At 49.7% G+C, this 26,921-nt stretch overlaps 2 protein-coding genes across 2 annotated transcripts in view; one reads left to right on the forward strand and one right to left on the reverse strand.

Moving 5' to 3' along the window:
* Positions 1 to 511: 511 nt before the first annotated feature.
* Positions 512 to 1,119, reverse strand: LOC311163277 (uncharacterized protein; the record flags this gene model as incomplete). The annotated part of the gene is made up of 2 exons (XM_084222061.1): positions 512 to 712; positions 952 to 1,119. 2 exons carry the CDS (start codon positions 1,117 to 1,119, stop codon positions 512 to 514), a joined length of 369 nt encoding a protein of 122 aa, XP_084078187.1.
* Positions 1,120 to 3,621: 2,502 nt separating this feature from the next.
* Positions 3,622 to 26,921, forward strand: part of MYO1D (myosin ID) — a 160,689-nt gene continuing 137,389 nt past the window's right edge. The window contains exon 1 of the mRNA XM_084222151.1: positions 3,622 to 3,789. Within this exon, the coding sequence (XP_084078277.1) occupies positions 3,695 to 3,789 (95 nt within the window). The 5' untranslated portion in view covers positions 3,622 to 3,694. The remainder of the gene's footprint in view (positions 3,790 to 26,921) is intronic.

A 26,921-nucleotide genomic window follows, 5' to 3' on the forward strand; every position in this document is an offset into this window, starting at 1 on the left:
TGAGAGCCCTCAGGGGGGAGGCAGGTGGCTGGGCAGTGCCATGTACCCTGCCCATGGCAGGATTTGGAGCTGAAGGCTGAAGCTGGAGAACCCAGAGACAGCCCTAGGGCTGGGATGTGCAGGGGCTCCATGGAGAGCCTGGAACAAAACAGGTCATTCAGTGCCAGGAGCTGGCACAGCATCACCAGGAATGCTGCTGCCTCCAAGGCTGGCAGTCCCCCAGGCTTGGAATAACAACCCCCTTTCCTCCTTCTGCTTTTCTTGGCCAAATAGGGTGCAAAGATGCACCCAGCTGCCCAACAGCCTCCCTGGGGCAGAGCCAAGAGGCTGCCCTGTGACTGTTTCTTGAGGCAGGTGTGTGACCACCCTGTCCTGCACCCTTCCTGGGGCACACAGGTACCCAGGCCAACACCTGCTGCTCTCTCCAATAAACAATGCCAAAAACCACTTTATTTATCAAAACCACATTAAAATACTACAAAGACTGTCCCATCCTGCCTCAGCTCATGGCTCAGGATCCTGGGGGAGGTTTGTAGAGCTCACGCAGCAGCACCAGCTTCGTGGCCAGCAGGACCTCACGGTGGCCGAGGTGACTCCTCCTGCCATAGCGGGACAGCCGGGAGGCCTCCAGAGCCACCTCCCCGAGGAGCTGGGGACTGCCCAGCCAGGGCAGCAGGGAAGCCAGCAGGCAGGAGTCCCCCGTGGAACACGTCTGTGGGGAGAGCAACCAACAGCATCAGCACAGCTGGCACAGCCCAGCCTCAGCTTTTGGGATCGTGGAATCATTCAGGTTGGAAAACACAAAGATCAAATCCAAACATTCCCCCAGCACCAGGGATGGGAACACCATCCCTGAGCCCTGCTCAGCCACCACCCAGCCCGGGACCCAGGGATGAGCAGGTGGAACTCGGGGGGGGGTAGGAGCTGCACCCCAGCCCAGCGGGGACTCACCCGGTTCAGGAGCTTGCAGATACGGGCTGCATAAGCCACTTTCTTCTTCTGCCTGTGGAGGCGGAGGCAGCGCAGGCTCTGCCAGGCACATCCCTCTGCTGCCCTCGGGGGCTCAGGGAGGGCGCCGGGACCCGAGGGGTTGTGGAGGGCAGGGGGTGCTGGCTCCATCGCTCGGTTCTGGGGTCACACACGCCTCCTGGGGCTGCAAAACCTCTGCTGAGAGAGCCAAGCAGGGGCTGAACACGCTGCTGCCCCCACCCTGTCCTCGCCAGGGCACTAATTAGCATCAGGCAAATTAGGCACTTACAACAACACCAAAGCCATTCAGCACATTGAATAAACAAGGTCAGAAGCCACCCCCTCTGCAAAGCCAAACCCACCAGAAAAGCAAAGCCCAAATAAAGCATTTTAGGAGACTTTTCTTGCCAGCTCACCTCTGAGAACTCCTCCAGTCTCGTCCTCCCCCAGGAGCAGAGAGGGAGCTGGGATCTGCTGCCTTTAACCAGGGGGGATCATTGCCTGCAGCTGGGAGGGGAGGGGGCCCACGCAGCTCCAGGGTGGGGACGGAGATGGAGGCAGGGATGGAGACAAGGCCAGGGATGGCCTCACATCTCACACCTGCACCCTGGCTCCTACACTCAAACCAGCTATTCTTGCCCAAAATTCTTTTAGGTGAGGCTGTATTTGCTCCCAGATCCCTGCGCCCCCCCCCCCCCCCCCCCATTCCCATTGCCCTAATTAGTATAATTAATGTAATTAGCCCTCCGTGATGGATCTAGGGGGACAATTTTAATGGTTTATTCTGCATTAATTTGAGGGAGATCCAGGGTTTCATCAAGCACCAGGGTGAGCAGGATCCGGGGGGCACTTGGGGGTGCTGGGGGCAGATCCTGACCCTGCAGAGTGGGGCCCTGGGGTCGGGTTACCTGGGTGCAGGATCTGCCTTCTCCCCCCTGTCCTGGGGGGGTCTCAGTGCAGAACCCTGCTCTGTGTTCTTTGTGGCACTGGGGTGCAGCAGAAGGGGGTCACTGTGCTCTGGATGTGGCTCCATCCTCAGGGGGATGAGTTTTTGAGGGGGGGTGTCCCTCGGGTGCAGCCCCCACCCCGCAGGGTGTTTGTGGAGGGTCCCTGGGTGCAGGATATGGGGAGGGGCTGGGTGTCCCTGCAGGACCCTGTGGAGAGGGGTGGGGGGTCCTGGGGCGCAGGATCTGTCCCAGAGAAGGAAAAGGTGTCCCCTGAGTGCAAGATCCAGCCCTGCTCTGGGATGGAGATTCCCCAGGGTGCAGGGTGAGGCCCTGTAGCACATCCCAGTGCAGGGCCTGCCTCTGAGGTGGGACGGGGAGTCTCTCCAGATGAAGAATGTGACCCCTTAGCAGCCTGTGTGGAGGGTGTGGGGGGCTCCTCTGCGTGCAGGGTACACCCCAGGAAGGAAGATTCCTCTGGGGGGGACAGCACCCTGCAGCCCCTCATCCTGGGGGTCTTTTCAGGTGCAGAATGCAGCCCCTTAGCACCCTGGGCTGTGGTGAGGGGGTCTCTCAGATGCAGGGTGAGGGGGATGCTTTTGCATGCTGTGTTGGAGAGGGGACTCTCCTGGGTCCAGGATACACCCCGGGAAGGAATTGCTCCCCTCTAAATACACCCAGAGAAGGAATTACTCCCCTCTCAATCACATCCTCCCTGCCCCAGAGCATGCTGTAGCCCCCCACGCTGGGGGTCTCCCATGTGTGGAGCAAAGGAAGCAGCACAAGGATGCTTCTGGGGTGCCTGGGTGTTCCAAAGGGATTTAGTGTGTGGTATATTCTGCAGCATTTGGGAGGGTTCTGGGGTTTCAGTAAACACTGGGGTGAGCAGGGTCTGGGGGTGCACCCAGGGGGGTGGGAGCAGGACTGACCCTGCCGAGTGGGGTCCTTGGGGGAGTTTCCGTTGGGTGCAGGATCTGCTTTCTTCTCCTGTGCCTGGCAGGGGGTAGAAATAACCCAATATTTGGGCTGTGAGAGGAGCTCCTGTGGGTGTAGGACACCCCAGGCAGCAACAGCCCCTGCTCCAGGGCACACATCACCCATCCCGGGGCTCCCGGGGTGCCCGCCGCCGGGGCTCCCGCGGTGCCCGCCGCCGGGGCTCCCGCGGTGCCCGCCGCCGGGGCTGCCGGGCTGCCCGCCGCCGGGGCTCCCGCGGTGCCCGCCGCCGGGGCTCCCGCGGTGCCCGCCGCCGGGGCTCCCGCGGTGCCCGCCGCCGGGGCTCCCGCGGTGCCCGCCGCCGGGGCTCCCGCGGTGCCCGCCGCCGGGGCTCCCGCGGTGCCCGCCGCCGGGGCTCCCGCGGTGCCCGCCGCCGGGGCTCCCGCGGTGCCCGCCGCCGGGGCTCCCGCGGTGCCCGCCGCCGGGGCTCCCGCGGTGCCCGCCGCCGGGGCTCCCGCGGTGCCCGCCGCCGGGGCTCCCGCGGTGCCCGCCGCCGGGGCTCCCGGTCCCGGCCGTGCCGCGATCCCCGCCCGCAGCGCGCGGCTGCCGCCGCCAGGGGGCGCTCGCGCCCCGCCCCGCCCCGGCGGTGCCGTGCCCGCTGCTGCCGCCAGGGGGCGCCGCGCGGAGCCGCCTCACGGCCCCGGCCCCGCCCCGCCGCAGGTGACACCCCCACACCCCCGGCCGGGGAGCGGCGGGAGCGATCCCGAGCCCGGTCCCGAGTCCTGTCCCGTCCCGGTCCCGCTCCTAGCTCGGCCCCCATCCCGGTCCCGGCCGTCCCAGTGGCCGCCATGGCAGAGCAGGAGAGTTTGGAGTTCGGCAAAGCCGACTTCGTGCTGATGGACGCCGTCACCATGCCCGAGTTCATGGCGAACCTCCGGCTGCGGTGAGTGAGGGGCGGGCGGCGCGGCCCCACCGCCCCGGGGCTCGGCGGGGCTTCCCGTCACACACGGCCCGCTTGGGATGGAGTGTGAGGGGGGCGAGGGAACCGAAACCCTCCCGGAGCCTCCTCCGCCTGCTGCTCCTCCCTAACTGAGCAAACCCGCACGAAAGTGTGGATTTTCCTATGAAATGGAAGAGCCGGGTAAAGATGAGGGTGCTCAGAGTGCACCAAGCCCTGGGGACTGCGGGGGCTCTCAGTCCCCCCTCTGCAAGATCTTCCTCCGGAGTCACCTGCCCCAGTGCCCACCTCCCTCATGGGACCATGGGATGCTTTAGGAGCGAAGGGACCTTAAGGACTTCACTTTTAAACAGTCTGTTCTTGGTCTTCCCCTATATCACAGAAACACAGGGTGGGTTGGGTTGGGAAGGGACCTCAAAGCCCATCCAGTGCCACCCCTGCCATGGCAGGGACACCTCCCACTGTCCCAGGTGGCTCCAAGCCCTGTCCACCCTGGCCTTGGGCACTGCCAGGGATCCACGGGCAGCCCCAGCTGCTCTGGACACCCTGTCTCACTTTCCTCTGCCGGGTTTCTCGCCTATGCTGACATTCTGCAAAGTTGCTTTGGAGAGAAAGAAAAAGAGCAATAAAAGTCACCAAGTCCAAGGTTGCTCCATCCCATGGGGGCATTGCAGCTGCTCGCTGGTGTAGATTCGCTGTGCTAACATTTCGTGATCTTTATGGTTTTATTTTCCTTGTAGACGTGGTGGGTGCTGGGAAGATCCACGTTTTCCTGCCTGTTCCCTCTCAAGCACAACTAAATCCTGAGCAGCACTGATAGAGGACAGCCAGGGGACCCTAAGTCTGCGGCTGCTTTTCACTTTCCGTTATAAAACATTAATGGGAGCTCTTCCTGATAAACTCTTACACCCCTGCTTGTGCAAGGATTTGATAATTGCCAAGGAGAAGCCTTTGGGATAAAGATGTGACTTGCTGGCTTGTGTCTCTCCTCTGTTCTGCTCAGGTCTTCCTGCCTGTTCCTGCCACTTGTGTTCTGCTGTGTATTGGAATCAGTCACTTGTCGGGCCCCTGGTGTTGTTGGATGCACCTGAGAGTGGCTCTGGCTATAGATGGGAGGTGGGCTAAGCTCCCTCAGCAGGCTTCAAACTATTGAGGAAGGAGAATATTAAGCTTTTTCACACAATTGTTGCATCCTCTGGATGAAATGTGGAGATTTTGAGATCTGGCTGCTTCAGCCACTGAGTGCTTGGGAATTTCTGTGCTACACAGCTATCCCTGTGCCCTGAGATGCTGCAGGGTGAGGGCTCAGATCCTGTGGGGTGTAATAACAACCAACATACCTTATGCTTTTTTTCCTTTTATATTTTGGATTTGTGTTTGGGCTGAGAGGGCGTTTGTATTTGAATACAAGCAAATCATAATGAGAATGGTTGAGCTTTGAACATGATTTCAGATTTAAATTAATTTTGCAGTGTGTCTAAAAGTTTAAATTTGTTTCTCATTTGTACACTCCATAACATTCTAATTGTATTAGAAAGGGCTTGCATGCAATATCTTGGTAATTAGCAGGAAACTTGTGTGTCACGGTTTGTTCTTGGGGTTTTACTCTTTGGTTAATGTGTACTAGAAATCTAAATGAAGTATTGGAAATGGATTTATAACTTAAAAATCAACGTGGCATGTTGGTTGCCTTTAAGAGTCCATTGAGAGGTGCCTTGCAGGGACAGACTTTGCTAATTTTGTATGAAGGGAGGAGAAGAATAATCCAGCAGTCCTGGATCCTTACAATAAATGTGCAACTTTGTTTATTTTTTTTCTCTGTGCTGTTGCCGATGGTGCCTGAGGGTGTTTCCAGGACATCCCTGCTGTGTGTGATATACCCTGGAGGCTCTGTTTCACTGCAGTGCCTTGGTAAAACCTGCCCAAACCCAGGCTTATCCTCTGACAACACTTCAGACTTGAGTTCTTCTCGCTCAGCCGCGAGCTCTGCCTGATCTTCAGTGTCATCTGCTGTCTCTGCTGTGGGCAGAACAAGCTTTTGTCAAAAGCTGATTGATTCTGTTAATTTTTCTTGCCTTGGTGCTGTCATCCCCTGCCTGCAGGGCTGTGTGCACTGGGACATTCGGGGAAGCTGCTGTGGATTTCCCAGCAGTGTGGCCTTCCAGGGAAGCTGTGCGCTCTGCCGGGCGTTGGGCGCTGTGCGGTGGCCCTGGGCTGCCACCCAGTCGGGCAACACCTGCTGCTCACATTTTCCTGCTCTGGAGAGGGCAGTTGGCTCTTGGTCTGACATGTAGGAAGCTGTGTGAGACCCAGCTCAGGAGCTGCCCAAGGGCTGGTTGTGTCACTGTGGCCGTGGCAGAGTCCCCTTTGTGCTGAGCAGGGGGAAGGAGTTGCCGCTCCTCCGTCACTGAGTGCCCGTGGCGGGGTTGTGCAGTTTACTCTTGGATGGGCTCCACCCTATTCCATAAATCCAGCTTTCTGCCAGAGCTATTTTTGTTCAGGGTCACTGGCTGACCCAAGACGGGCTGTGCTGGATTTAGTTCCCAAGTGAGCCCAGATGTGGGTGGAATTGAAATCATACCAGTTTCGGTGCATGCAAGGATATTTCCCCAAGGATGTCTCTAGTGGGAAAAAGAGGAATGGTGAAGCTGCACTTTTCATTAGTGTAGTATTTGAGTTCAGTGATGTTGACATGGGCTGGATGAGTGTGCCTGGGTGGGTGGGTGGATGCAGTGTGAATTTGCTACCTCATTTCCCAGCCCCAGCGCTCATGCCCAGTTATTTGTAGGTTTGAGTGGTGATTCAGCAGGGATATCACTGTGTCAGTACCTTTTTGTGGCTATGTCTTACAGCTACTTAATGAATGATTCTTTGGATGCCCAGCAGTCACTGCGTGTTACACTTTATTGTAAATAAAAGTCATCCTGTCCTTGAATTCCTTAGTCCTGAGTGTGCTGCATCCCAGTGTCTGGTTGTGATTCTTAGTCATCAGAATAATTTTTAAAAAAGAAAAGCAGGACTATGGGAATGGTCTGTGTGAGCTCAGTAGCTTTGTTTCTTTATAATAATGTCCAAATTGGTAACAGACGATTGTTTCTGGAACACTCATAAATCAGAATTATTAAAACAGCTGTATTTGAGTGGTTTGTGTGTCAGCAATTGCCCATCATCCCTTCAGTGAATGCCTGCTCATCTCTGCACTGCTGCAGCAGTAATTGGCAATTCCAATCCCAGGACATCAGATTAATTGAAGCACTCCTTCAATAGGGGATCTTTTTGTGTCTAGCAACTCTCAGGTCCTGCCACTGGCAGGCAGGTATTTATCTGTAGTCAAGTGTTACCTGCAAGTGGTGGGAGAATGCTCTGGACTTGGTAAAACTCTCTATTTCACTGCTTTTGACTTAACATGACCATGGCTATTCCATGGCAGGTGGACTGGGATGGTGCTTGTGGAAAGGGAGTGTTGGTCTGGCCAGAGCTGCTCAGCTTTTGCAGAAATTGTGGTGTAGATGAAACTATTGAGTAAGAGAAGCAGGAAACAGCACCACCTCATTTTCTTCATGCCATAATTTCAAGTAGTGAAAGTTACCATTTTTAATTTTCTTCCTTGTAAGGAAGCTTATTTTTCAGAAGTATGAAATATTTTGGTTTATCAGGTTATTTCTTGTGATTTTCTTCCATGCAAAGACCACTCACTGTTCTGTCCAGCTTGCATTTGCCTTGACAAACAGATCGAACCTCAGAGCATTAAAAATGGGATCTGTGGAATGCCAAGAGGGAGTTCTTGAATTATCTGTTGTGCAGCCTTGGCGATGCCTCTGGGAGTCACTGCAGAGCAGTTCCTCCTCCCAGGGTCTCAGGTGTGTGCCAGGACAGTCAGGTGTGACCCACCCCCTCTGTGGGGTCATCCCCTCAATGGGATCCTGCGGGGGCCCAGCTGGGGCAAACCCAGCACCCCTGAACCACTGGGAGTGGGAAGCCCCTGGAAATGCAGGGAAAAGCAGACAATTACACAGGGCAGTGTCAGGGCAGTGTTTGGGGTGGTCTGATGTGAGCTGTGTGCTTGTGGTGTTTGTGTTCCCACATCTGCATTGTGAGCAGGTGCTCCCTGACTCATCCTCCACTGATTTCTAGTGAGTTGCTCATTTTTGATAAGCATTGTGCAAATGCCCCCTGGAACACAATAGATCTGTGTCACTGCTATTAAAGAATTCAAGGATGTGTGAAAGGAAGACAGTGAGAGCACCTGGTGATGTGTAATGATTGTAAAATTAATTTGGGGTTGTTTTCCTCTTCTTTTAAGTATTTCCAGCATGAAACCAGCTGTGAAAGGCTGTACTTGCTACTCAGTTCCTGGTTATCCCAGCCTACCTGAGCCTGGAGTGGTACAAAGATCTATGGGTTAATAGTCCTTGCAGTTGTCTCCCTGTGCATGTGGTGACTTCTGGCCTCTTAAAGCAGCATTTCATAAAAACACAGTTCTGTGTTCACTTAAAAACACACCAAAGTTGTTTTTCTAATGTTTCTCAACTATCTCACAAACCCAAGCATTTTCAGATTAAGGCAACAGGTCTAGATCTCTATTTATTGCAGGGCCATTTGAAACATAGATAATATTTGCTATGATTATTAATAGTTTTGGCATCAAGAATCTACACTGAAAATCTGGTTCTCCTGAGAATGTGCTGAAAGTATTTGGTGCTGAGGGAAGTGTTTGCTTTGCAGGCAGGGCTGAGTTGTGGGCTGGAGTCCTAGGAAAAGGTTGGAGCAAACTGAATGGGGAATTGGGCTTTAAGTGCTGCAGAGGGGTATCTCAAAGGAGTTTTCTTGTTGTTGTTGTGTGGAGGTTTTACCTTTTGGGCCTCTGTCAGAAAACCCCTGTTATTTTTCTGGATGTGGCGAGTTGAGGCCATTTTTTAGGATCCTTAAATCACAGAATAGTTGGGGTTGGAAGGGACCCTTAAGTTCATCTGGTTCCACCCCGTGCCCCTTCCACTGGAGCAGATTCCTCAAGTCCCTGGCCTAGGGCACTTCCAGGGAAGTATTTTATGTTCTGAAAGGCCAAACTCCTGTTCTGCCATTCAGTGTTCCCTAGACCTGCAGACTGGGTTGCTTTCCTTTCCTTTTTCAGGTCTGGAAAAGCAAGCACAAGTTCTGAGGTTGAACAAATGCTTTGTCTCCATCTTCAGGAAATGGGTGTCCCTATGATCCATTAGGAACAGTTCTTAGCCCAGCTGTGGGTCCCATTTGTTCTTGCTCAGTGCCACACCCTTTCTGTTCTCCCCTTGATGGACCTCAGTTGCAGTTTTGGAGTGAAAGGTGCTGTCTGTATTACGCTATTATTTTTACACTTACTTCCTTATCTTTTGAGCACCATCTTAAACATTCATATTTGGGGTTGAAATTGTGGTGGGAGAGGTTTCGTTTCCCATGAGGTAATAAACTATATTTAATCCCAGCAGAGGAAATATTATGTGAATGCTTGGTTTCATTTGTGTTTTTGCTAATGAAATATTCATGCTTCATAAACAAGCTTTTCATGCCTTTAAGCCATTTTAATTTCCTCATTCTAAATAGTTATGAATATTTGAATTGTTCATGTGGTGTTGGATTAAAGAGCTGCTGGGAAGAGGCTGCTTTCTCCCTGGAGAGGGGCACCTGCCTCCGGGTGCTGCAGGACACTCCTTCCTCTGCTCAGGCCAGCAGCAGAGTCCCATCAGCCCTTCTTGGCTGCCTCAGAGTTGCTCAACCTGCAGAAGCTGTCTCGTGTCACAGTTTGGAATGAATGGAATGAAAATTCCCCTTAGTCCATCAAAATTTGACTTATGAGCTTGGCCTGGGGCCAGCCTGATCCCCAGAGATGGAAGAGGCTGTCAGTCTCACTTTAAAAGCAAATCCCAACCAGATGAGCAGCAAAGGGAGACTCCAGGCAGCTTCTGCCTCCACAGGGAGTCTTCAGCCCATGGACACCTGGAGCTGCTGCAGGTGTGCTCTGGGATTCCTGGCTGGAATTCCCATGAACCAGGCTTTGAATGAGGTGGTGTCCAGCCTGGGGTTTGTTTTACCTCCATATGTGCTGAGTTTATCTGATTTCACTGGGCCCTCCTTAGCACACCTGCCCTCCCTGCCTGATGAAAGCCTCCTTAGAGGGAAGTTTTACAGGAGTCTTTTTATAGCAGCTGGGTGGGGGAGTGTTTAATAATTTTAGCACCTGGGTGTTGAATAATATACGAGGTCAGATTTATGAATGAGATCAGTCTTTCAGGGTGCCTTGTACTTCTAAACTCTGAGGCTGCTGATGCTGTGCCCCAGAGCTCCTGGTCCTGCCTCCAGCTGCCTCTGGTCCTTGCCAGAGCACAGGTAACCACATTCAGTTGTGGGTAGGAGGCAGCAGCTTGGGGAGGGACATCCATGGCACATGGCATCAGCTGTGAAACAAAAACCTGACAGAATCAGTGAAGTAACCAGAATGGGGAAATTAGCTCAATAGAAGATGCTCTTTCTTGCATTTTTAAAAGTCTTTTTTCCTGCTGTTTACACAAAGTATATTTACAAAATCAGCTGGTTATTTAGGAATTCCTCAGCAGCCTTTTGGCTTTCACCCTTATTCTGCAATGCTTTTCTAGATTCTGATCAAGTGCTGTGGGTCCTGAAGCTGCTCAGTGTTTTAGTGCATCTGTTTGGGATGCTATCAAGTGGAATCCTGATCTGGTTTTTAACTACCCCACGTTTGAGGTGGCTTGTGTAACCTGCATCATCTTAACTGAAGTGATTTGTCATCGCCTGCTGAGTTTCACCAGCTGAAGGTTCATTCCAAGATCTGCTAAACTGTTTCAGTAAATATTTGCTAATACTTCCAACAAGTCTCATGGTCTCCTTTAGTCAAGAGTCCTGTGCATTGACTTCTGTTCAAAAATCTGCCTCTCCAGGTGCTTTACTGATCTAACACTCACTGAGCCCTTGCATTTCTTTGACTCTGCATTTCTTCTGGCTGAGCAGGCTTTGACACCACTTGAACTTAGTGATATTTACTTGAATTCCTTTAAAGATGCAAATCTCACAAGGTGTTTGGAATTACATCATCTCTCTCTGCATCCCTGGGTCATGATTGCATCTTTTTATGGAATGAAGGAATTCTGAGAGGGGGAGAAGGAGACAGATGTGTGCACACAGTTTTGCCTGTAAGTGTGAAATAGGGGAGCTGTGTGTCCCCTGGTGGCAACTGCTCATTTCCAGTTCTCTGAAACAAAATTACAATTTGTAAAGAGGATTTCTTTCTTTAAGGGCTTTTTGGTGAGATGTAATGAGATCTCAGCTCCCAATGCTGCTGTCACATGCTGATGTTCCTGTATTAGACCAGGTATAAAAGTGTTCAGTTGTGGTGTTTTCAAGTTCTGAAAGAACAGTCTGGCTGTGAGGCTGTTCTGTCTTTGGGAGCGAAAAAGGGGCATTAGATAGACTTAACTTTTTTGAAAATACTTCATTTTTCTTCAAATCTTAAACTGTTCCTGAGATAACTTCTATCTTTGGCTAGGAATGAGGTTTTTCTGGTCTCTGAGTTGTTGTGTGTGGCAGCAACACCCAGAGCAGTTCCTTTGGGTGGTGGTTTAGATGGACAGCAGATAATCTCCTGTCAGGGCCCAGCTGAGGTAGGAGCAGGGGGATATCTTAAATAAAATAGTTGTTACTGATAAGCCAGAGGACCCAACCCTATCATCACTGATGATCTTGCAGGGCTCAACTTCTCAGGCTCAGCAGCAGAACTGACGGGGGCATAACAAGCCTGCTCTTGCTCTAGTTCTTGGGGGGGGGGGGGAGGGGGTGGTGATATTTTCCATTCTGGCCCCAGTAGTTTCTGAGCATTTTTCTGTGCACACTTCAACATTTCTACTTGAGCAGTGCTGGAGTATTTGTTCATCAGCTCTGTCCTGTCCTGCTAGAGCATTTTGCAGCCCACGTTTCCTGGCTGCTGGGCTGCTCCTGACCTTCCCTTCTGGGTTTAAAAGTTGGCAGTGACCTGCCCTATGGCTGCCACTTGCCCAGTGACACTTCAGAGAACACTGTGTGACTGCTGGCCTGCTCTGACCCAGAGCTTTATTTTCAGAAAAATGTACTATTGGGTGAAAATATGGCATTAAACCAGTTCTGTGTTCCTGGGCAGCCACTTACCTGCCACGGTGTCATTTCTCAACCTTGGATGTTTTTTGCTCTAGTCTGGCATGTCAGGCATTGACTCCCACTGTCCTCCCAAGAAGTGTTGTCCCACCTGACCTTCCTTTCTCCTGCTGACTTCCCATGTTTCTGTAACTGCAGTACCCTCCTGGTCATCATGGGTGACTCCTCTCTCCTCTTTCAGTACCTTGTGTGTGCTGCTGAGCACCTCTGCCTAGCTTTCCCCCTTGCTGTTGATGTCCCTTCAGCTCCCCAGTGTCATCTCTGATCTTGGGCTGATCTTCCCAGCCTTGCCCTGGCTGTCAGCTGGAATTCCCTGGGGCTGGAGTGAGTGAGCTCCCCTGGAGAGCAGTTCCCTTGTTCCACCTGCACTGTTGGGCTCAGCCCTTTCTAGGCCTTTGCATCCCAAGTCAGAGTTGATATTCCCTTGTGTTGTGTCAGGCCCTGAGCCAAACACAGAGCCCAGTCTTTCCCAGAGTCACCTCACGCTGATTCTTCTGCTCATTTCTTCTCCTGTGCCTTGTGAAACCCCCTTTCCCACAGAGCTTGTTCAGAGTTATCTGCAAAGATTGCTTTTGCTCTCAGTTCTATCTCCTTCACCTATCTCCTTGCCTCCCTCCTGTTCCACCTCAGAACACAGCTAATCTCCTCCCTGTGTTTATCAGTTTCTCCAGCAGGACTGATGTGTGCCATGTCTGTCTGAGAAATTTCTGACCAGCATTCCTGTACTTTTCCCACAGTTGCTCCTTTTGGCATGCAAGAAACACCAACAACTTCCAGCAAAGACACTGCTTCCTCCTTCCATGTGTAATTTATGGAGCCCACACAAAGTGTGCCATGGCAGGAGGTTGGGAGTGCTGCAGTCACTGATTGTGGTGTTCATCTGCTCAAGTCATTTCCTGGCCCCATGCTGGATCCCAGCCTGGTGTTCTTTTTCTCTTGGGTCTGGACAGAGCCTGCCCCTATGTTGTCCTGCTGGAGGTTGTTCAGGTAGAAAATTACCTGATCAGAATATGTTGATATGTTCCTGTTTAAGGTTGATGCAAATTAACTTGGGAAGCTTGAAGGCTCATTGCATGTTCCCAGGAAACGGAAACTGGAGATTTGTGGCAGGACTCTGCAATATGTGAGGTGGGATGTGCTGCTGGGGCTGGATGTGCTGTTTGGGGTAGTGGGCTTAGCTCCATCTCCAGACACAAAGGATTTTTGCCCTTGCCTCTGCATCTTTATTCACATCAAGTCAACTCAAGCCATGTTTCACTGGAAGTCCTGACAGCCTTGGAATAAATCCCTTTATTCTGGGGCCCCTAACAAGAAAGTTTTCTGTCCCATTCTGATGGAGAGCAGGTGTGCATGGTTACTCCTTAGATGAATTATGCTTTGAGGCACCAGCTGAAACTTTCAGAAAAGGTTCCCTTTCAGTCTCTGTCTCCCATCACAGCATCAGTGGCTTCATTATTGCCCTGGGGTTGTTTATGGTGCCCAGGACAAATTCCCAGCAGGGGAGCTAAAGGGAACTCCAGCACTTCCCTGCAGCATCCTGCCCAGGGAGCTCAACAGCTGGGCAGGAATGAGAACCCATTTGTTGACAGCTGCTGGATGACAGCAAAGGCTGTCTCACCGTGAATAGCAAAGAAAACCAAACTGAAACAAAAAATCCCCTCTCCCACTGTAGGAACAGCACGGCTTTCTTTGGGGAGAGCTCCTCTGTGGCATTTGGAGGGGTAAAAACCACAGTGGCTGTGAAAGCCTTCACACCATGGCCATCAGGGGCACAATGAAGCTTTCATTCTCCACATCACATCGCTGAGATGTTTACACTAAAACTTTTGCTGTTATTCAGATTGCTACACTACAGCTAAATAGATTATTTTACAAGAATGAATGATAAAGTAAATTTCACCTTCAAAAGAAAACTCCAGCTATGGTTCCTTGAAGGCTTCCCCTGCCCTGCAGTGTTTATAAAGGAACTGGATATGGAGTTTATAAACTTCTGAGGTGGGAAATGATGCCTTCCACTGCTCCTCAATACCAGCTTCTTTGTGTGTTGTTGCTTCTTGATCCCGGGAGTCAAACACAGGGGAGCAAATTAAAACAGGCTCAAAGAGCTGTAAATACATTTTAGGCCCCAGAAGAGTCCCAGAAGACCAGAGCTGGAGCACTGGAGTCTTCAAGTGAACTTGCTTAGAGAAATTATTGCCCTTGCATCCTGCAGAGAATGTCCTCCCTTGTCTGCTTCTCAGACTGTCAGAAGGACACTGTGCTGCTTTTCCTTGTGCTTCCAGAAGAACCCCCAGATTCTTTTAAAGCTGGATGTAAACACCTCCTTGGAACAGTAGCTGTTAAACTTTGTTGAAAAGTGCTTAGCAATGACAAAAAAATGTTATTTCCAAAAGGATCTCTGTAGCACTGAGGGTTTTTTTTTGCAAATGAAAGTCCAAATTTACCGCAAAAATGTCCCTGTAACCTCTTATAATTCAAAACATATTCCTTGCTTTTCAAAAGCACAGGCAAATTACCAGGGAGCCTTTCTAAAATAAGCCTGAGGTTGGATGTTTGACTTTGTGGACAGTGCTGCTTGATAATCAGCATTTCCTTTTTTGAGTTTGCTTGTGTCGCAGTCAGAAAGGAGCTTTGCTTTGTGTGGTTTCTGACCTGCTCCAGGTGAGGAGAACACCAACAACACCTGTGCTGCAGTGCTGAGATAGAAACAGGACTATCCCTTTCCCTTCTGGTCCTGATAAATGTAGCATTTGTGTCTCCAGCAAAACAAACAATGGAAATCTCTTTGTTCTTGTTTTTTGGGCCATGCTGCATCCTGGCTTTCAAGGATGCAGACATTCCTGAGCTAGACCTCTCCAGTGTCTGGCTGCTGGTTCTCTGACTCCGTGTTGGTTACAGAACTTAAACCCCTCTGAGGAAAGGCCAGGGAAAAGCAGATCCCTGTGAAGTGTAAAGCTTCTAAACGTGGTATGAAACCCTGAGAGCTGAGCTTGGTAGGAAACTGAAGGAAACCTAAACAATTTTGAAATGATTGGGAATATTTGGCTTCATTTTTGCAATCAGTTGATAGAAAACATGTTTTCCATTAAGGACTTACATTTTTGGAGACTTAAAGGGGGGCTGCTTATTGTCAAAACAAGTCTTGTTTTTCACCAAACATCTTGGCTGCCTGGTTTGACTTTTGGTGCTGTCCCTGCATCCCTGCAGGCAGCGTGGGGGAGCTGGAACCAGGCTGTCCCCTGGAATGGGTGCTGTGGGGTTTGGATCCGAGTGCTTGTGCCCTGAGGAGCAGTGACAGGCTCCAGCTGGCTGGCAGCAATGGGACAGCCAGGAAAGAGTGATGGGGGACACCCATCTCCTAAAAGAGACCACGTGTATCATGTCCAACCTCAAATCTTTCATCAACCTGAAGAATGCCTGATTGTTTCTGTCCTACTTTTCCTCTGGGTTTCTGGATCTTGGATGCTCTCATGGTGGAGCCAAGGTGGCACCTGCTGCTCGCTGGATGAGCCATTGGAGCAGGAAGATGTTCAGTGTTCCCAGAGCTGCTCTGAAGGGTTAATGTGGGTTTGGGGCTTTGCTCTCACACCACCGGCTGTGATTGGCTTCAGGGCTAGCTCAGATGTGTTGCTACTGAATTTAGAGAGAAAACTTGTGTCAATCTTGGTCTTCTCCCAGGAGTTCTATCAATAACTGATTGGTAATTGGCTGCTCAGCTGCTTTCCTTAGAGGCTGTTAATCAAAATTAGTGAGCACATCCAGTGCAGATGGACAAATCACTTGTTCTAGTGGGCAAACCAAATAATGTTGTGTTGCAAACTTTGTAGCTGAATCATGGAAACTGTAAAATTGGGACATAATATTTCAAAATGTTCAACTCCATCTGATTACATTTTAGCCTTCTGCCTTTCCCGTATTGTCCTTGTACCTAGGAAAGTATAACAGAAGTTAAATGCAGTAAACTTGATGGATTTTGAAGACATTCTGTGGCACCTTGATCAAATGAAAGGAATAATTTGCTAGGGTTACATATATTAATGTGCACTTAATCCACAATAAATCACAGGAGGGATGAGTGAACAGGTTCCTACAGAAAGACTGGCTTGGTCAGTGTCAGGTTTATGTTGTACAGGGGTGTGGAAAGCTCAAACAGTTAAGCAGTCATAGTCAGATATTTCTTGGGGTTTTTTATCAAGACACCTTTGCTGCCTTGTTTGAAGGCTTCTCTTTACCTGTCCCTGGTTATGTGTCATAAATCTTGTGCTGGCAGTAATTCCCACAGCAGCTTCCCATCCTTTGTGCCGTGACAAAGGATCTTTCACCTCAAGTGCCAAATTCTCTTGTGTCTTGATGAGCAGGGTAAGCCCCAGAACCAATCTGGGAAAGCTTTCAGGGGAAAATATCCCCACCTCCTACCTTTCATATATAGATGTACTGGCTGGACTTGTTTAAGACAAAGGAGCAGCCTCTGTTTATCTTAATGAGGTACTTGATGTGGAAACTGATAGCACTAATGGCCAGATCCCAAATAATTTGCTGTGTAGGAAAATTGCCCAGTTGTGGCATCTGGTCCTCCCTGGGTGTCACATGGAGAGTGAGAGCCTTTGATTAATTCCCTGAGGAACAGTGCAATGGGTATTTTGCAAACTAAAAGTTTCTGTCACTGAAGACAGAGGTTGCTTTGTGTTTTGACCTGGGTTTTGATAGTCTTTGTACCCTCCTCTGCTGTCAGTGCCAAATCGTTTCTTTTTTTCATCGAGGGAGAAAGCAACTTGGAAAAACATCCAATCCCATGTCAGCTACAAACCATCCATTTATCCATGAGGACAGGGGAGGAGCAGTGTGAGGGAGCAGCACTGGCAAGTGCAAGCATTCCCTGGTTTTGTTCTGCTCTCTGATGTTTAAACCTTTCAGATATTCTGTGGTTGTTTCCAACTTCACAGTGATGAAAGCTAAAAACCCCATAATAAGGGTGAGGATAGTTGTGTTCTTTTTACTCTAACAGGGTGTATTTTAAGAAAAAACAACAGTTATTATGATACACGTGGAATAAACCACAAGTGGTGAAATTTATTTCTCAGACTTGTTTTTCTATCCCTTCTCAGTGTTGCTGCTGCTGCCACTGTCCCCTTGGGTTGTCTGGGATTAACTTCTGCCATGGAGTTTTCACACCAAGGATTTTGGCTTTGAAATTGCGTCTTTCACTCGGAGGGGGAAAGTGGAATAGTTTTCAGTGTCATGGAAATTTTGAATGAACACTGAGAAAGTAATGGCAGCAGATGGATTTTTATGGAGTGGGGAACGTCAGAATTGCCTTTCAGAGGAACTGCATTGTCACACAAGAACGGAGGCCTTTCAGGAGGGATGTCCCTGCCCCTAGGTGCTTTCAGGTGCTGGTGTTATTGCCTGGGACCTGATTTGGCTGGGAAAAGGATCTTTTGTTTCTCTGCTCAAGATCCACAAGTGCCTTCCAGGGTGGGAACTGGTGGCACAAGGTGGCACTGGGTGTCCTGGTGGCCTGGGGTGACAGACCTTCCTCAGCATTCCATTCCCACTGATCCCCTCCCTTCTCCTACCTGTCCCAGTAGAGAGCTTACAGAAGGTCTCAATGGACACCTCTTCTGAGCTGTTTTATCATAGAATGTTTAGGGGTTGGAAGGGATCATTTAGTCCCACAATGGGCAGGAACACCTCACATTAGACCAGATTGCCCAAGGCCTCAACCAGCCTGGCCTTGAGTATTTCCAGAGTTGGGGCATCCACAGTCTCCCTGGGCAACCTGTTCCAGTGTCTCATTATCCTCAAATAAAAAATTTCTTCCTAATATCTAATCTGAACTTCTCTTTTTTCAATTTGTACCCATTCTGCCTTGTCCTGTGACTGCTGTTCATGACAGAGTCCTTCTCCAGCTTCCCAGTAGCCCCTACAGACACTGGAAGGTGCTGTGAGGTCTCCACAGCCTTCCCTTCCCCAGGCTATGTTAATGTTAATTGTGTTAGAGTTTCCTTTCCAGCATGATTCTCTTGGTTCAGCCTTGGAGGGCTGAAGAGCTCTGCTCTCAGCCAGCTCCTCTGGGAGCCACAGAGACCCAACAGCCTTACCCCAGTGCCAGTCCTTGCTGTGCTGTTCCATTTGTAATTATGCTCAGGATTAATCACTTTCTGGTGCTTCTGGATGCCTCTACAGTGTTTGCCACTCATTTGCTTTGTGGTTTTCACATTTGCAGAGTGTAACTGGCCTCTCTTACTTGTTAGATTTGCCTTAAATTGCATCACAGAGAAGTTAAAATAGCAATAAAAGCCACTTCCTATTAAGTGGATATTATCTTGTCTCGCTCTGACTTGCTTTCTTCCTGAGTATATCATGGGATCTCATGAAAACTCATTTGTTAGATCACACTTGTGAAGATACTTTAGGTGCTTTGTTCCTCTAATTCCAAATATAACCATCCTGTGATCTTAATCAACATTTGCTTTAACATTTCCCAGCTGGAAATTAACTCCCTGGCAAATTTGGCCAACACCAGTGGCAATGTGAAGGTGGCTTTTTTGGTTATGGATTTAGTTCCTTGTTTTCTGTGCACAGATATGACTGTGGTAGGGGAGCACTCTGGCATTTCCTCCAAAGGTGACTCATGTTTGCCAGATCCACCTGTAGCAAAAATCAGCCAGGCCATTCCGGTGTGTTAATTTAGGCTACTGAATATTGTATCCAGCAGTCAGTGAACTTTCTCTGGTAGCCTCTGTGGCTTTTAGTTTGCGTTTGTTGCCCCATTTGTCCACCAAAGAGCAACAAAACCTTCCATTCATGGTTTTGCTGTTCCCCTGCCCTGCAGTCTGCCTTGGTTTTGTAACCGGGAGTGGAAATTGCCCAAGGTCACCTTTGAGAAAGCAGTCCTGTGCTCCTGGCTGGTTTCTGTAGATCCCGGATTGCTGCTGGCAGCAGCCCGTGAGAGTCCCGGTGGATAATGAGTGTTAATTTCCTAGATAGTGCCGGCTTATCTCCACTTCAGTGAGAGTTTCGCCTTGCAAAACCTCAGCTGCGGCACGGAGCTGGTTGTGGGTGGTGAGCTGATGGCAGCTGCGTTTCACAGGAGCTGTGGAGCTGATGGGATGGGTCTGAGAGAAGAACTGGGGAAAACGCTCCCAGTGTGGAATGTGTGCGGTGTGGATTCCCCAGAGAGCAGAACTGGTCTGATCAGGGTGGACAGCTGTCCCCAGCTGATTAGCACTGTCACCTCCTCTGAGAACGACATCTGCTGAAGCATCCAGACACAGAGGGGGGGCAAAGTTCCTCATGCCTTATCCAAAGCAAGATCTTCTTGTAGCAACTTCATCATGGGGAGCAGCATCTGCAGTTGGGCCTGGGGTAGCAGCTGTCAAATGCTGGCATGATGAATTTCACACAACTGGAGTCTTGAAAAGATTTGTAGCCACATTTTTTTTTTTCCCAAATCAAGACGTTCTTTCCAATTCTTTGCTATTCTCCAGAATTTTGTTGCTGACATCTTTGTCCACCGGCCTCTGGTCCTTTTTAAACAGGAGCCAGGAGCAGTGCTTTGCTATGTCTGTATCTTGGGTGTTTATGGAATTCCTTTTGAAATGAATGACAGGTTAAATGGAAGATAGTTGTCTCCACTTATGGATTCTGTGGGTGAAGTTAAACACTTGGATCTAAACAAAAGTGTGAGCTATGCATTTCCCAGGATGAAATTGTCCTGGTTACAGTGCTTCTTTTGCTTTAAACCCCCCCACCCCTAATTTACAGAGTTACTTCCTAATATTTACAGATACTACTTCCTAAAAGGAGATTGTTATCAATGCTTTAGTGCCCCCTCAGGGTTGCAGCAACAGGGTGACCTAACTCGGTTAATTCCTCCCAATTTAAATTCCTTCTGTCGAAACAGGAATAATTCCTTGGGCAGGGCAGCGTTTCCAGCAGGGTCTCTCTCACCTGCCCGGCGGCGGTGCCGGTGTCCCGGGGAGGGAGGAGCTCTGCTGCCCGGGGATCGAGCTTCACTCCGCCCTTGGAAGCTGCGGCTGCTGCCGCTGCCCTTCCCTGGCGCGGGCAGGGCCGGCTGGGTTGTATAACGTCCTGCAGGAGAACCGGCTCCGGGACACGGCTCCGCGGCAGTGATTAATCGGGGAAGCATCTAACAACCTTAAATGGCAGCACATTTATTTTGGCAGGTGGAGACCGAGAAAGTCCCTGCTGCCACGGAGGGAGTGTTGCTCTGGAGCGCTCAGATCACATTTTGTTTGCCCTAACGCTTTCTCCAGTCTCAAACTTTTACCACTGCACTGAAATCTCCTTTTTACACATCTTTGTGCCGCGATTCCCACCCAGGTCAGAATATGGGTGACATTTTTACAGACGTTCACTGAACAGCAGAGGTGCCCTTGCTTCTTGCCCCAGAGAATGTACCTGTGGGTAAGGGGTGAAGTGTCTCTCTGCAGTGACGTGGGGACAGCCACAGCTGAGTGCTCAGGTTTGTCTTTCCAAGCCTTATGAGCTGGCACTGCAGATAATGCCAGATCTCCTCTGGGAGATGGGGCAGGATGAGGTCATGTACCAGCCTGCCAGACAGAATATTTCAAATATTCTGCTTATAGTCTTTCTGAAGGTGAATAGGTAACTGGGTTCACCTGAGAGAGTTCTTACGAAGTGCCCTGGATTGAGATTGGGTTTTAGATTTAGTGAGACAATAACTCACCATTAAAAGATCCTTGATAAGCCAGTGATTACTCTGAAAATTTTAATAACACTCAGTATGTGAATTGTTTTTTGTTTAAAAGCTCCAAATTCTCAGCCTTTTTTTCTGTATATTTTGAATTGGAATTTAGTTTGACTTGAGGAATAGTTTGCTGGAATTTTTCTTTTTTAATCTCCTTGCTGGCCAATACGAGTTTTGTTGGTGTACCCATAAATTTCATGGAAGTTTGTTTATTTTACTGAGGCTCTGTTCAGGGCAGAAAGTACATACCCAAACACAAATTTTATATGCTCTAGAAAACTTTCAGCCTCTCTTTCAGATTGCAATGGCTAGGTAGGACTAAAAATTGCTGTTTCTATCATGTTGCTATTGCTTGAGATGTCTATGGCCTGCACTGGCTGTGGTTATGTGGTTATTAATTCTTCAATTAATTCTCTCTTTACCAGCAGGAATGGTACTGGATGTTGTTTGCCTCCAACCCTGTGCTAAAGCAAAGGCATCAGCAGGCAGGAACTGCACACCACTGAAAACCCTGAGCTGGTGTTTGCCTTTAAAAAACTCAACAGCACAGATTTGAGACAGTCAATCTCTCTGCACACAGATGAGCTGTTAGTCTGGCAGGATGTAATTCCATTTTCCTGAGTAGTTTGATTTCCTTTTGGCCTGTCTGTGCTTCAGCTCGTCACTGCTCTTGTGCTGAATTGATGTTGACTCTAAGGTATTATTCAGAGTAATTCAAGCCAAGGATATTTGTGAAAAGATTGTGATTTGCTTTTGTCTATAGCAAATGCAGGCTATCAAGAGAACTTGTAAATGCTAAACTTCTAAGCCCATCTGTACATAATTTTCCAAGTCACATTTTATGGCTGCACATGGTGGCTGCAGCTCCTGGTGCAGAGAACCAGCTGGCAGACACTGTTCCTTGCTTTTTAATGGGGTCTGAAGGCACAACACACGTCTGACACAGCCCAGAGACTGCCATGGCTTAAGAGTTCATTCAGTTTACCTAAAATCTTAAGGCAAATCTAATTTCAGGCATGTTGATTTCCTCAGAAAGCTTTTGTTAGTTTGGCTGGCGGCCACATTATGTAAGATATAATTATTTGGCCTCAAAGTAGTGATTTCAGCAAGGGAACAGTGTAAAGCTGGCTGTGGGCTGTGTTGTGGCTGCACCATTCCAAGTGACACAGGTGAGGTGTGGCCATAAAGGCTGTGGCTCCTTGGTGCCTGTATCCTACTCCCCTCCAGGTGCCTGTGATTGTCCTCAGTGCAAACAGGGAAATCAGACAACAACCAGGAACACCTTCTCTTTTCTGTTTTCTGAAGGGCTTTGTGGCTGCAGCTGGTACCTCCCACGCAACCCTTCTTCTCTGGACATGCTCCAAGAGGTGCCACAGCCAGGGCTGACTCCAGAGGAGCCGCTGGGGAATGTCTTGGGTGGCTTTGCCACCCTTTTTGTCTGGATCTGACCAGAGCTGTGTCAGAGAATCAAGCACTCTGGTTCTGCTGGCACAGTAGGTAGCCACAGCTAAGGTGTTTTAAAATCTGTTTTCCTGATATTGAAAAGAATTGTTAGGAACCTCCTTAAATTCCCTTTAACCAGCTACTTCATTTTCCTTGGTTTTTTTTTTTTTTTTTTTCCTTTGCCCTAGATGGAGTCAGTTGAGGCAGTCTGGAATAATGTGTGTGGAATCGACAGGCCATGTTCTGTCACACACAGCTTTCCTTTGAGATGACCTTTAAGCCTTGTATTAGTTGCATTTCCATTTAGGGAATCCTTGAGCTATTGGATATTATTGTGGGGGGGGAAGGCTGAGATAGAATCAGAATTTTCAGTGTTTGTTTTCTGATAGTAAATTGCCTTCTTGCATGTCATCCAAGAGTTCACACAACCAGTACTCCAAACTGGGCTGCTGTCAGATGTGGCAGCAGCAGCAGCAGTAGCAGCTCTTGGGCTGAGGAGCTGTGTGGGGCAGAGCAGGGACACCCTGAGCACAGTGACAGGGACACAGGAAGGGTGCCCTGCTCACACCCTGCTCAGGCTCTGAAGGAGGCGGGTCCCTGTTGGGTCATTCTGTCCCTCTCCCTCAAACATGGAATTCTGGGACGGCAAAGCTTGGCAGGGGCTTGATTTTATCAGGAGCTTTGGCCTATGCTTGTCAGTGCAACTCCGAGTTTCACTTTGGAGTCTAATCCTGTTTTGGAAACTCACTTCCTTTTCCTCCTCTTGTGCCATTTTATGATTTAGATGCACTGTTCTCATGATGTTTCACTACTGTGTTGAGCATAAACTGTGGTTTCCTCTGAGTTCTCCAGCGTTCACATCCATAGCAGTGAGCAGGGATGGTCCTGGGGCTCAGTGCTGCCCTCCCTGCAGCTCCTCTCAGACAACCCCTCCTGCTCCTTCCTCCCTGGCTCTCCTGGCAGGACCAGTCCTGGGGGATGCTCTGGCACAAAGATCCCTCTGTCCTAACAGCTAAGAACAGTCCTGCATTCCAGTTCAATACCTGTGGGAATGTTTGAAGCCTCTCAGTCCTAAGACAAAGCAGGGAATGTTACCAGCAGTGCAGGAATTAACTTGCTTTAAAGTGTTTTTCCTGTCTAAAGCTTTTATGACTCTGGGATGTGGCATCAGCTCTCATCTTGGGGAAGCTCAGATTAGTATTATGTGGTCTAAATACTTGTCATGTATTTACTGCTGATTTATCAGGTACTGAAGGGATGAACCAAGCCAGTGACTGCTGACAGACCACCTTGGCCAAAGTGGCTGAGGGGTGAATTTTCAGTCACATCTGTTTACTGAAGGTACCAGCCTGATACTTGTTTTGCAGTGGAGGAAGGTGCAGGTCTTTCTGCTGTAGAGTTTTGTGGTCACAAGTCACTGAATCTGGTTTATAGCTATTTTTATTGTCTTCATTTCTTTCAGACCTATACAGGATGCTTGTGCTCTTAACGTCCTAGTTTTTGCTGTGATTCTGTGAGTGCCAGCTGTGAGGGAGGCACTGCTGTAATTGCAGCTCTGCCTGGGAGTGCCAGCACCTTGTGTCCTGCTGCTGGTCAGACCTCTCTGTTTGGAACTGGCCCTTGTTTGGATGCCTCTGAATGATCTGTCAATAGCTGAAATAATACCTTGATCCCAGAGCGAGTGGTGCTGCCAGAAATGCCTCTTGCTGGCCTGGCCGGCCCTGTGTCACAGCTGATAAATAAACTGTCCTGGTGCTCCCAAAGTGCCCTTCCCGTGCCTGCAGAGGGCTGCTGGCTTCCTCTGCTGGGGGTGGCTACAAACCACGGCTTCAGGATGGGAGCACCAGCACAGACAGCTGCCCAAATTCTGCCTGACTGGGGCTAAAATCCTGGCCTAGCTGGACTTCTCTCTTCATTGCTGTCAGCTGTGGTGTGAAGACAGTTGTCTCCAACCATTTTCCCTCTTTTTTTTTTTTTTTTTTTTTCTTTTCCTTTTAATTGAGTTTGGGCACAATGTGAGGGAGAGGCAGAAACATGAGGGGGCCACAAACCAATTCAGGGTTCAGGAAGCAGCAATAAAAGTGCTATTATGAGTGAGCAATGGCTTGTAAAGGGCTCCAATCTGCTAATGTAGGTTACTGGGTTGATACCATTGCTTTAATAACGGTTCTTTAGTCTGGTTAGATGTTTTGACAGTCCTTTCAGCTTGACTGTCAGGCGTTGGTCCCTTGTGAATTTTGGATTATTTCTTGAGGTCACTTTTCCAGTTGCAGAACCTGTGTAATAACACCGAGGTGCAGAGCACACTGCTGTTCTGACCAAATTGGGACGATCACAGCCTCAGTAATTGCAGTGGTGTTGATGTAATTATCACCCAACAAGCTGTAATTTGAAAATGGGCCCCACTGCTTGGCCAATGTGGTGCTGTAGTTTGGAAGCTTTTAAAATCTTGATCCCTTTGTTTTGTTAGATGCTGCTTATATCTGATCAGCCTGCGCTGAAAACCTCCCACGTGCCCTTTGCCTTGTAATTACACATTTCCAAACAATCGATGCCGTGGGGGAAGTGCAGCAGGAGGCTGTGTTTAAATAAGGCTGTGTCCTGCACTCGGTGCAGTTTCTGCACGTGCCATATGCTGTGTGCTGGCTTGTGTCTCAGCAGCTGGTCAGTGGTTTATGGAGAGCTGTCCCAGCACTGGGGGGGTTTTCCCTACAGAGGCTATCAGAAGGAAAGACTGATACCTTTGGAGACACAAATGTTGCACAGCCGGGGCACTGTCACCTTGCTGCTCATACCAGAGCATCTAGGTACCTGTTCTTCCAGGTCTCTCTGGAAACAGGCTTCAGACAGGTGATCAGGAGCAAATCTGAACCCACCCAGTTAAACCAGGGGTACGAGTCCTGCCCTGGTTTGGAAGCAGTGATCAGAATGTGAGGAGGCAATAACTGATCAAAAAGGATCCCAGATTTCTGCAGGCCCCCCTGGTTCATGGAGGTGATGGTTTATGTTGTGTGTTTGAACATTACTCTGTTTGAAACTGAAATGGTGCTTTACATTCTCAGTGACACCTGCGTGTCAGCATCCTCTTCTTGTCTGACTTACTGAGGAAGATGAGGGGCTTAAAACAAGATAGTCCAGCAGCAGTGAGTTAATGTTTAGTTGTAGTAATATCTGGTTTATTTCCTGTAAATGTAATCCTCAGCTGCCCCGGAGGGGGTGATCTGGTTGCAGATTAACCACAGCACTGATAAAGGTACACATGAGCTCCATTCAGAGGCAGCTGGGTCCTGGCAGGGCACAGCAGCCCAGGGGTGGAGAATGTGCCTGTGCTGCTTCCTGGTGTGGAGCTGCTTCCTCAGCCTGTGGAGCTCCAGTCTGAGGCTGCAGAGCTGAGGGGGCTCTGTGCAGGGAGGTTTGGCCTTTTGCCACCATATTCCCTGAGTGGGAACCCTGGGGAAGAAGCAGCAGGGATGTGTCAGGAGGTGATCCCCACTTCAGTGTGGGCACTGTACAGGACTTGTGGTGTCAAAATCTCTTTATCCAGTCAGTGGAAACCTGGTCGGTGCAGTTGATAGATCAGCCCCAAAACTTCAGCTGCCCGAATGCAGGTTTCCCACGGAAGGGCTGTGGCTGGTGAGCCAGGGGCAGGGCTGGCAGCTGGGAGTGCAGGGTCCTGACAGTGGTTTGGCAAACCAGCTTTGGCCTGCAGGGCTGCTCATGGAGGAGATGTAACCTGGCTGGCACAGGTACCCTGGGGGAGCAGAGTGTGGGGGTTGGAGAGCTCTGGGACTGTGAACAGAGCTCTCCAGCAGATCCCTGTCCAGGACTGCTGCAGGTGCTGGGCAGTGGTTGCTGAAACCTCTGCTGGGCAGGGGCTGCTGAGGACACTGGGCTTGTGGGGGGAGCAGGAACCTCCCGCAGCGATCACGAAGCTGAGGCAGCTTTTGTAAAAACAAGGTTCACAACATCAGCGGTGCCCGGCGGGGGAGGTGGTGCCCCTGCCGAAGATGCTGGATCCCAGTGGATGCAACCCAATTATCCAGAACGCTGAGCCATTCATTTCCAGCCGAGTAATGGGCTGTGAATGGCAGGGTCACGGATCAGCGCAGAGGGTGATGAGAGGACACCGCAGGAACTCTGACACCAGGCACCAGCTCAGGGAGCTGCATGAGGTGCCTGGATGCTGTAGGAGGAGATGCAGTGAAAAAAGTAAAGGAAATGATGGCATGACTTCATAAGATAAATGCAGGTTTTGTTATAATGACTATGAACAGGTTTGTGTCTCTGTATTTAATACAGGATAAATGAGAAGAAATGGAGATGGTTAATGGGGGGTACAGTTACAAATGGAGGACAGTAAATCAAGTCTGAACTAATAAACTAAAAGTTGAAGCAAACCCCCCCAAACCTGAGCTAATGGAATTTCACTGGGTCTGTTATCTCCTCTTCCCCAGCCTTCCTTTTCTCCCTACTTCTGTTCCCTCCCCATATCCCCACCAAAAAGGGGAAGGAGAAAAAATTTAAAACTGGTGAAGCAGCACTGGGTGGGAGAGGGGAAATGGTGATCTCTCCTTGCTGGCTGGGTGCACAGGTGGGTTCTTTATGTGGTCCTGCTGACCCTGGGTCCTGGTGCTTCCCCTCAGTGCTTGCAGAGGCCATGCAGGATTCCTTCATCCTTGGCTAGGGAGGATCTGTTCTTCTCCAGAACCGGATGAGCCACAGCCCAGATGAGATATTTCCAGAGTCCTCTGCAAGTGGTGTTGAG

The sequence above is a fragment of the Fringilla coelebs genome, assembly GCF_963513975.1.
Source record: "Fringilla coelebs genome assembly, chromosome: 27".
NCBI lineage: Eukaryota > Metazoa > Chordata > Aves > Passeriformes > Fringillidae > Fringilla > Fringilla coelebs.